Source organism: Brienomyrus brachyistius, chromosome 11 (genome assembly GCF_023856365.1).
Source record: "Brienomyrus brachyistius isolate T26 chromosome 11, BBRACH_0.4, whole genome shotgun sequence".
NCBI lineage: Eukaryota > Metazoa > Chordata > Actinopteri > Osteoglossiformes > Mormyridae > Brienomyrus > Brienomyrus brachyistius.
In genome coordinates, this window is record NC_064543.1 from 10,653,804 (window position 1) to 10,664,618 (window position 10,815).

Genomic DNA, 10,815 nt, shown 5'->3' on the forward strand with positions numbered 1-10,815 from the left:
GTCCTGCCACACCTGACATGAGGTGACCCTGATGTGAAGGTGTGGCCAGCAGGACTGTCAGAAGGGGAACATGCTGCGTGTCTTTTACAGTCATCGTGTGGATGCCCAGGAATAAGGCGCTGACAGAAGCTCCCAGTGGTGTGGAGCTTAGATACTACCAGCCAGAGACTGAGTGATGAGAACAGTGGTGCCATTGGTCTGCGAGCAATAATATTGTTCTTTGCAGCTCCACCTTCCAGAAAAGAAAGCCCTGAATGCATCATTTGCAGGGGAAATAAATATTAAAAGTACAGGCATTTGAGATCCACCGCTGGCTGTCAGTATGAAAGACTGGAATATCTGATCACACTCAAGTTACCAGGCTGAGGCAGATTTCTCAGGTGTGAACATTTTGTCGCAATGTCAGCACAGGAATGACTCACAGACAAAAAAGATACGTTAACCCAGTCTGAATAAATACTGTCTTCTTGCCCTCGCTATCACTGTGAAGGTGTTCCTCCTTCTTTATTTAGATTACTGTGATGTGGTTCGCTCGGCGCTGCGCGTCTCCGATCATTGCAAATTCAATGACACGAATCTTATACTGAGGACGTTATTTATCGTCCTGTTGACGTCAGTCAGTGAGTCCCGCAGTGCTGGAGCGTACTGAAATGTCCGCTGACATTATTTATGGCAGCATACCTGGTATTTATCTTAAATACTATACATATATACGTTTTGCACGAGCAAATAAGTCACCTGCTGCACCCATAACCCCTGATTCAGCACATACCGGTCTGTCGACGGTGATTCCATTGAAGAACCGTGGAAATTTTCCACTTAAGTATGGAACAGCGCTGCCTGCCTAAACACCGATAAAGCTAACGATCTGAAATCCTATAATATCCTATAAATAACCTTAAATCAACCTTCATAAGAGATATAAGTTGCACATACACATAAGAAGAGTTTTTGTCATTTAGGGAAATTGTATAATTTATTTATATATCCATTCACCTTCCCGCTTGCCCTGAACATATAGTTATACGTACGTACGTGGATAATCCGTGAAATCTAGAGACTATGCAATCATATTTAGCTCTTTTAGACTTAAGTTTACAGTGTATCTGTTTCAATACATTATAGTAAACGGAATTTGTAAAGAGAACATATTGTTTCATCTGGTATATTTAATTGCCTGAAGTTAACTAACACTTACAAAACGCTTGACAAGCGCCACCTACCGACCACATCTAAAGTGTGACGATTTCAGAAATAAATGTATTACCCAAAACATGGGATGGAGAACATAGAAATTATCATTTAAATTTTACATAAAAAAAATAAATTGTAGACAGAGTAAGTATGCAATCACGTGGTCCATCATTTGTTGATTGGCCTGACGTAAAATGTAATAAAACGGAAAAGGAAGCATACAGATTAAAATATAAGATTTGCACTGTTTTCGTTGTACTTTGCCTATGGGTTTATAAGTTCTGAATTATCTGTTCCACGATTTGCATGCAAAACGTAAACATTACAATATGCTTAAGAACTGAACAATTTAAATAACACTAGATGAAAGCACTAGACATTGTAACAATGTTCTTTATTAGAATTCATGATTTTTTTGGCATATAATGTTCATTTTACAATTAGAATGTATTTAAACATTTGTATTACATTGGAAATATGATATTTGTAAAAAAAAAAAAAAAAAAAAGAAAAAGTGCTTTTTCTCTTACTGTATATTTGTAGAATGAAAACATTCAACCAGTGAAAAGACGAGAGCAACCGACACTGAATTCCGACTATTGCCCTAGTATGATAGTTTAAAAAAACACAGTTCGTCTTACTTCAGATATGAGGCTTGAAACAGTATCTCACCGAAAACGAGTGAGAAAGCACCACGAAGTGTTCTCCGTGTAGAAAAATCATGAATTCGGCAACAGACGTTGTATTAGATGCACCTTTCACATTTTGAAAAATACAGCATTAATATAAAGCTTGAACCCTATAAAGCCCGCACTGAGAGGCGTTCAATAGATGAGTACCCGAGCCGATGACAATTTCCAAAATACAATGTGCTTTATTCGCCGCATTTTGACGACATATAGTGCATAATACAAACTGCTTATATCAAGCAGATACCACAGTATTGCAGTTGCGTTCCAGTCCTTTACTTTGGCATATATTTCAGACTAACACTTCCCAAAAATATCAAATAAATTTCATGACATAATGTAAGAAAGGGTGTTTTGTACCATGAAGCTAAAACTGCTTGATTTAATTCGGGGTCAATACATGTCAAATTCGAATCTCTGCACTTATCTATCCAGTTTTGGGGGAAAACGCGCCACCGTAAAGCACTATGGACTTTTGTGGACAGTTTAATATAGTTCAAAACGACACAGCTCATATTCGATTTCGAGTAGAAAGGACATCCAAAAATGCTGTTTAAAACGAGACAGATTAACATGAAATTTATAGCCTACCTTTGATGCACTGATATGTTTTGCATAGCTAAAAACACACATTCAAGCATATTCTTACGTTAAGGCAAAAGACAATCGCACATCCACTGTTTACACAGTATACACAACTAAATTTTTGTGAAAACGAGCTTATTGTTTTGTACAAAAGGCACATACATGTATATTTCAGCTGCCTTGCTCCTTTAGAGAATCTGTCAGATCTATTGTGAAGATCCAACAAGATACAATTAAAACAGTCCGATAAGTCCTACGAACTTCGGGTTCATTTTTACGAACAGTTCCCCATGGCTTTGACAAAAGAGCCGTCGGGGAGCTGCCGGAAGATGCCCCTTAAAGTCTCCAGTTCCCGCGTGAGATGCTCCACTCTCTTGCGCAGTCTATCGTTGTCAGCTGTCAGCTCTATCACCTTCTGCTGCGTCTCCACATTGCGCATTTTCGCCTTGTCCCTACTCTTCCTCACGGCGACATTGTTTCGCTCTCTCCGCAAGCGATATTCTGGACTGTTCTTGTCGACATGCTTTTTGGTCTTTCCCCGCTCGTTGCCACCCATTATCTTCATCGATCCGCCTGGCAGGTTGTTCTGTTGGTGGTGGGGGCTTGGCACCGGGGTGGGCGGAGGGGTCGGGTGGCCAGGCTGGAGGTGCATGGTAGTTTGCGCGCAGTGCGCGACCTGGTACTGGAGATGTGGTAGATGCTGGGTGTGATGATGGTGAGAATGATGGTAAGTTGGTGGCATGGACGAAGGACTTGCGTTTTCGTCTTCTCTTGGTTCTTGCTTGATGGCAACAGGTCGGATTCTTGTGGCAGAAGTGTTGTCGTACATTGGTTCCTCCTTTGAGTCCATGTAACTCGCCATACAGCCGTAAATTTGTTGGTGAACCCCAGGCGCGTTGCTGCTGCCGTGGGTGTAGTCGTAATCACCGGTGGCCAGCTTGGCTTTCTCTTGCTTCGAGCTGTGGTGAAACAAATCTGCCAGAAATTCGTCGTTAAATGCAGCGGGATCGATGTATGCACTGATGTCAATCGAGTTCTCGTTCTCGCAAATTTCACTCAGGTCTCCAGAAACTGGAGGTTCTTTGTAGTAGAAGGCACTTTGCTGATTCTGGGGAAGGCTGGTCATCGGGGGTCGAAAGGCGACCTCGTAGAAGTTAGGTTGCTCCATCGAGTATCTAAAACCCGCCAGACATGGTGAAGAGCTCCGGGAATCCAGCTTGGTCGCAGTACCGGAGAAAGCCGCAATGGCAAGGTGAATAAATCAGTTTACTACAGGTGTTCTCGCTAGGCAAACTGTGAATGAGAGATCAACAGCTACCCGTAGCTACAAAGACCGAGAAGCCTTTGGCAGTGCGCTCTGGAAAAGTGGATGGCTTCTCAGAGAAGTACCATCGACTCCACTAGTAGTCTCTAGGAGCAGTCGTAGATCACTACTGACTAACTTCTCTGAACTTAACCTATTTATATACTATCTGGCGGCATCTCCTGGGTCCTAGCGCCACCCTCACAGCCACTACACGGTGATTATTCTGCGCAGCCGATTGAGCTGTTGGCATTTAAATAATTAAAAAAACTTTAAAACCATGAAGTATTTGGCATAATCAGTAGAGTTTATTTTAAACCTAATCAACATTTAAAAACCAATTACCTAAACAGTACTTGATAGTTTATATTTCAATTTTTCGGTTTATAATAATTTCGTGCAGGTCTTCATCGACTGGTTGACATTAGCTCAGAGTCTGTCCTAATATAACAGTGAAAAGTATGCTAATTTATTGAGTTTATGTAGTCAAAATGGTCGACAGTTACGGATTAATTGATTCTTGTAGGCTAGAAAATCATTTGAACTCGTATGCGTCATGTGTCTACATATAAATTTATAACAGAAGTAACTGCATATCTTGTCATACATATATATACATCGCCAAGGTGTGTGTGTGTGTGTATATATATATATATATATATATATATATATATATATATATATATATATATATATATATATATATGAGCATTCTGATACTCCATTGCAGTCCTTTGTGCTTGCCATGTATCTTAAATGTATCGCTGTAAAGTAGAACACATTTTAAATGCACAGTACGTGCTCAAAAGATTGCATACGTTGTTTGCTTTGGACAGAGCTGTATTACTTGCTGATTATATTAATTAAACAAACGTCGTCGAATGAGACGACGTTTTTTGGCAGAAGCATGCAACCTTGAAGTTCATATTAATCACCTAATCTGGGAGCATTTTGGTTATAGCCCCAGATCATCTACAGCATGAAAATGCTGGTTTTCTGTGTAATATATTATACTATATGCCGTCGGGTGAATCCAGTGGCATTGTGTTTTAATGCCGTTCTCCATATACGTACAACAACGTGACCACCCCAGTCGTGCAGCTCGTTTTGCTGAAACTCTCGAAATGCACATGATTAGATACCTGCGTGGCTCGTTATCGGGCCGGTCTTTTCATTTATAACAACAGGGGACTCCTGATTGCACGACAGTATTATTCATTATTTAAGAGTGTTAATTAATTAATGATCACATAGAACACATTTATGTGACTGGTGTAATCAAGTAACTTATAGCGACATGTGTGCATTAAACTGTAAGTAAAGATAAATAAAACAAGCCGAACCAATAATTACGATCGGTGTATTTAAAACCGGAGACCACAAACTGTGTGCATCCTATTGCCTATTGCTGTCTTAGCCAGATCTCCTGTAGCGACATGGATGCTATTGCATTGTGCTTTTAGAAAATAAATAAATAACAAATTCATGCTATATGTAAAACTCCATATAGGCCTACTATAAGCATTTTTTCCAAACAATATCAAGTAACTTAAAGAAACACAGAAGAACCAGTTTCCTGCAGTTTGCTGTATTTAATTTAATTTTACACAAATAACAATGACAAGGGTAATGAAAACGCGTTCAGGGAAATGTCCTCAGGTTGTCTTCCACAGTGTGTCGCGTCAGAGAATGTAATACTTGAAGGCACTGGGCAGGAAACAGCGTGCGCGAGTCTCGCCTGCTCAGGGCTCCCTCTGTTGTCTCACGAAGAACAATGTATATGGCTCTAGTTAATCGTTTGGATATTGTAACAGGATCTGGGGAAAACGATGTAGTGTACTAAAAACAAATACGTAATTAGAAACTGCAAATATAATCCACATTCTTTTAAATTATTCTATAATCAGATGATAAATGATTTATAATAGATATTATCTAGTATGTTAAAGAAATCAGGTAAATGTTAAAAACCATTAACACTGACAAGTTAGGCACTTTTGTTTGTAGGTTCGAAATCGTACCATTAGTGAAACGAACTCTGCCGGAGAGGCTGAGGGTCACAGACCCAGGGGCTTCACAGATGTTGCGCTTCACGGGCGTCTCGTGAAATTACTTCTGTACCAAGCGAATGACGTCAGAAACGCCTATTCGTCAGAACTCAGTAATCTTGTCAATTTGGACCCGAAACATATTATTTGAACTGTAAACATTAAAAGGGGGTTCCCTACACACTTCCTTGAAAATGCAATAAAATATAGAAAACATGAAAAACAGTCCTTTTAACAACAGCTTCCAGTATTCTTTGTTATTTCATTATGAAGCTGGTTATTCGTGGGAAACATATAAAATCGTTACAAATAAGTTGCTGACCTAGCATTACACTCGTGATACATTGGAAATCCTGACTAGCATTGATTAGGATTATAAGAAGCATAGTTTAATGTAAAATACAACTTACAGTTCAATTGTATGGTGTCAATAAGTGTTGAATGTCACTGGACACCAATTTTGGTCCAAAGCTTAATAAGTTGCAATGACTGACACATATATATCTTATGAGAAATATGAAATACGTGCATTCAGCTTGTGGTTTGGAGCTGCAGTTCAGCGGGAGTGATCCCGCTGGCCAGTTAAGTAAGCTACCTAAGTAAAAATACAGAGCTACACAAGACGTTAGTTCCCCAAACAAAAAAATGTAGGTATAATGATGTCGAGTTTTTTTATATAAATAAAAAAGAAACTTTCAGCAATTAAAAAATACGTATCGATCAAACATTCGCTAACTCTCTAACTTTTTCTTCTCACTCTCCTTCGTGGCTTCTACTCCTTTAACTTTTTAGGATACTAAAATAAATAAGACTTCCGTTTTTAGCACCCCAGTAAACGTTCCTATTTCATAACTGTAAAATAGGAGTCATATTTTAAATCCACGAAACGCCCTAGAAGCTTCTCTGCCGTGCTATTGGCTATAGGAGCCATCACTCAGTTCGCATGTTGCGTCACCTTCTCGGACACGTTGTATCCATTGGTTCAGCTGCTACATTTCCCTACATGGTGAATAGATTTCGCAATGCCATGCGAGGCTGTCTGTTCCCAACAAAAACAGAAACAAAAGTTTTAACAGAAAGGGGATTCAATTAAGAAATTACCATCGACGGACTATTAGTGCGATCGACACGTTTTAAGGTAATGTGCCTATTTACGGTTGTATTTCAAGAGTTGATCCCGTCTAGCTAGAGCCATATTTGGGTTGTTTTTTTTTTGTTTCACGTACGTGGTGGTGTGTACAGGGACAGATGTTAGCTATGATTTTTTTTCCAAATATTTTATAAGTGTCGTGTTGGCTAAACACACAATATGCGGTTATGTGTGAAAATTGCCGTTTTACACGAGTCCGAGCCCCCTTATATAGCTGGTGAGATGTAGGTTATCAAAAGTACCCCCTGTCGCTAAGCAGCAGTCAGTGGGCGTATCTCGACGGTGTGTCCATAGCTAGCTAGTTAGCTAATCTCCTTTGGAACTTGTTGCCACCTTCAGCTGCGACGCGGTTAGTTACTTATACAGCTGTCTGTGTTATGACAGAAGAGTGGGTGACCCAGATCCCTCCTTCAGCCGTCTAACTGAACATAGTCGTCTAGATCGCTCGGGGAGGCGCTTGCATGTTCGCTGCGGCTCACTTTAGGAGCGACCCAGGAATTCCCCTTCCTGGTGGCACAAAGGACTGAGGGGCGCGAGCGGGCGATGACGCAATCCGCCGGCAACGCGCCGGTGACGTCAGCGGCGGCAGTTGAGAGCCCGAAGCGGTGAGCGGGTGCTTCTCTCGGCGTGAGAGTCGCGCGCACGCTAAACAGCGAGTATTTCTCTTCTGCTGTCAAGCTCATTACAGATTTATTCTTGGGCAGCTTATTTGCAGAGAAAGGCATGTTGAAAAGGTTGTGCGCTGCTATGCTTGTCTTGAAGCGAAGCTCTTTTGTTTGGTGGCGCCATCCCACCAGAGAAATTGAGCTGTATGTATTGATATGATATGAATAGGGATTAAAACGCGGCGAAGTGTTTGTGAGTTCGAGACCGGTTCTTGGCCCTACTGAGTTTGTGTGCCCGGAGATGGACTGAATGTCTACATATAGATATGCATGTGAGTTGCACAGCGGTTCAGTGGGCAGCACTGTAGCCTCACACCTCCAGGGTTGAGGGTGTGATTTTTTCCCCCTCGTTTGGTTGTGCATGTTCACAGTGCAGTTGAGCCCTCTAAATGCCCATAACGAGTGTACGTATTCTGTGATGGACTGGCATTTTGTCTAGGTGCCTCCTGCCTTGTACCCGGTTTCCTTGGCATAAGCTCCAGTCTTGCAGGGACTCTATTAGATGAACATCCATTCATCTGCCAAACGCTAAGTCTGGTCATGGTCACGGGAGGCCTGGGGCCTATGCCAAGCAGCACAGGGAACAGGGCTAGACTACACCCGGGGTGCGATGCCTGTCCATTGGACGGCACATAAATGAATACACAACCAGGCACTATTGCCAGTTTAAAGAGACCAATTTGCCTAATTGCATGACTGGTCTGTGGAAGGAAACGCGCACTTCACAGAGACAACACGCAAACTCACGAGGCCACCCTTACTTATGAACATTTATGGGAAAATGAATAAATGATTTGTTAAGACAATTTAAAAATGTGGATTTTAAAGGAACTAATTATTCCAAGATTTAAGCATAATCACATTCATGCTAGAAGTTTATATGATACTGTTTCTCTAATTAATTAACCAGAATAGACTTTGTGTTGCTTTGTAGTTGTGAAAAGGTTTCACTTATATGCTGAATTTAATGCCGATATGTATCTTTTTGTCTTTCCTCAGATTATTATACAGTACTTTGTTACTGTGATCCCCTTTCCCCAAAGAAGTCCACCCTGTGACACACTGGGGTACTTAGTGGCTGAAAGTGGCAGACACGTGGCGCAAATGAGCAAGCTGCCCGCGCAGAAGCTGACCACAGACCAGAACGGCGTGAGCGTGATCCAGACCCAGGGCCAGCCCCACGCCAGCGGTCTGCAGCAAGTGCCGCAGCTGGTGCCCGCCAGCAGCGGGGGAGGCGGCAAGGCCGCGCCCCCCAGTAAGGCAAGGAAGTCTGCCGCCGACAAGAACAGCGAGGAGTACCGCCAGCGGCGCGAGCGCAACAACCTGGCCGTCAAGAAGAGCCGTTTGCGCAGCAAGCAGAAGGCCCAAGATACGCAGCAGCGGGTCAACGAGTTGAAGGAGGAGAATGAGCGGCTGGAGGCCAAGATCCGTCTGCTCAGCAAGGAGCTGAGCGTGCTGAAGGACCTGTTCCTGGAGCACGCACACAACCTGGCCGACAACGTCCAGGCGCCAGGCACCGAAGCTTCTGGCACCAACAACAACCAATGAGAGATGGAGGACAATCCAGAGGCTTGGTGGGTGATGGGGGGGAGGGGGTGGATTTGGAGCCGTTCTTATTGCCTCTGCTTTTTACACTCCGAACAGTCTGCTCTCCATCAGCTGAGCAGCAGACCAACGATTCCACGTAGCGCTTCTTGGTTCTAGAGAAACATTTCTGAGACATCTCGCCCTCGATGCATTATCTCTCTACACCGGCTTGTTCTCATGACGTTTGACATGTCCTGTTTGCCCGGCAACACACCTTTATGTTAACATGTCCGTCTAAACCAATCAAATTCATGCGAAGACCCTCATTTGATTAGTGATTAGTCAATAATATGTTTAAGACCTAAATGATTAGGTCTATACAATCTTTTATACATTTTTAGAGAAATGCACTCTATTTATATCAGGATTAACTGGATTACATCCACCGTGCAGTTTGTTTGAAATCAGTTTAATCAATCCGAAGTTATGGCGCAGAAGACTCCCTTTCAGCCCCGTCTTAAAACTTTGCATAATGTTCATTTGACAAATTGTTCTGCGGATTAGTTGTTTTGGAACATTCGAACAGCACAGGAAATGAAACCATGGCTTCTGACATACAGAAAGCGCGCTGGCTCCTGAGTTTTTTGGGGGGATTTCAGGGTATTTCTGCTCCTCAAGCTTCTCTGCCAAGTGCCAGGATGGATTGGTGACTGCCCGAGGCATCAAAATTGCAGTTAAATCGTCTGTTGGGGTTCGGCGCTCTTCCTGCGCTGGCGGTGGTGGTTCCATTCACCGGGAGCAGAGCGGGACGCGTTCTGGCCTGAACTGGCAGGAAGCTGTCAGGCTGTATGAATGTGTGCTGAACAGTAGAGGAGTCCCCGCTTTTTTGGTTGTTCGCGCTTAATTTGGAATTGCAGCTTTCATCGGATGCATTTCCGTGCCGAGCAGGTCGTTCTTTATAGGAAACTGACATTGAGTAAAGGAAGAAAACTCACCATTAATACTACTTCAGGATACGCAAAGGAGGTGTGTTCCAGTATGTCTTTGTTACAAATCTTTCTATTTTGTATTGAACAATTGCATGATAAATGCTGTCAAAATATTCTGTTTGCACTGCTGAAACAAGGAACAATATTGTAACACTTAATATTTTCTAGGTGGATGGTTTAAAATAAGTAATAATGTGGACGAAATATGTGTAAAAATAACTAAGGCAGATTTTTCCATTTGGAGATCTGGTTGATATATTTTACTAAACTACGAATGTTGCTGGGCAGCGTTTGTCTGTAAGTTGTGACATGCTTTTTTTACAATAAAATGTTAGGTGTGATGCATAAACTGTAAATTAAAATCAAATAAATGACCTTGCTTAAAATCTCTGCCGATCTGTTTATTTTTAAGTTCGTGTCAATGTGCGATCCGGCACAAACAAGAAGACGAGATGAATGGAAAATTCAGTGCGATTAACCTCAATTAATTCAGTTAATTTGTCAGCAAGTCCAATTAACCTCGGTCACCAAACAGATTATGGTAATTATACAATTAAAAAAGTTAACGTGATGATAAACATGTGATGGGTGTGGGTTTGCTGTTCAACGCCACAGTCCAACACTACAGTCTCTAGAAATCCCTTGACCATTAAAACCATGTATTT

The 10,815-nt window shown here is 42.0% G+C and overlaps 2 protein-coding genes across 3 annotated transcripts; one reads left to right on the top strand and one right to left on the bottom strand.

The window, feature by feature from the left end:
• Positions 1-2,048: 2,048 nt before the first annotated feature.
• cebpa (CCAAT enhancer binding protein alpha) lies at positions 2,049-3,901 on the bottom strand. The gene has a single exon (XM_049030034.1). It carries the CDS (start codon positions 3,634-3,636, stop codon positions 2,743-2,745), a length of 894 nt encoding a protein of 297 aa, XP_048885991.1. The 5' UTR covers positions 3,637-3,901; the 3' UTR covers positions 2,049-2,742.
• A 2,882-nt stretch (positions 3,902-6,783) lies between these two features.
• Positions 6,784-10,536, top strand: cebpg (CCAAT enhancer binding protein gamma). 2 transcript variants are annotated; one of them, XM_049030041.1, is made up of 2 exons: positions 6,784-6,957; positions 8,634-10,536. In XM_049030041.1, exon 2 carries the CDS (start codon positions 8,739-8,741, stop codon positions 9,180-9,182), a length of 444 nt encoding a protein of 147 aa, XP_048885998.1. In that variant the 5' UTR covers positions 6,784-6,957; positions 8,634-8,738; the 3' UTR covers positions 9,183-10,536. The 2 variants fall into 2 exon arrangements, with proteins under 2 accessions (XP_048885998.1, XP_048885999.1); XM_049030042.1 differs by lacking the exon at positions 6,784-6,957 and adding an exon at positions 6,973-7,574.
• The last annotated feature ends 279 nt before the right edge of the window (positions 10,537-10,815 follow it).

Bases quoted from the DNA above. Each gene is read 5' to 3' on its own strand.
- cebpa (XM_049030034.1), bottom strand. From the start codon at position 3,636: ATGGAGCAACCTAACTTCTACGAGGTCGCCTTTCGACCCCCGATGACC.
- cebpg (XM_049030041.1), top strand. From the start codon at position 8,739: ATGAGCAAGCTGCCCGCGCAGAAGCTGACCACAGACCAGAACGGCGTG.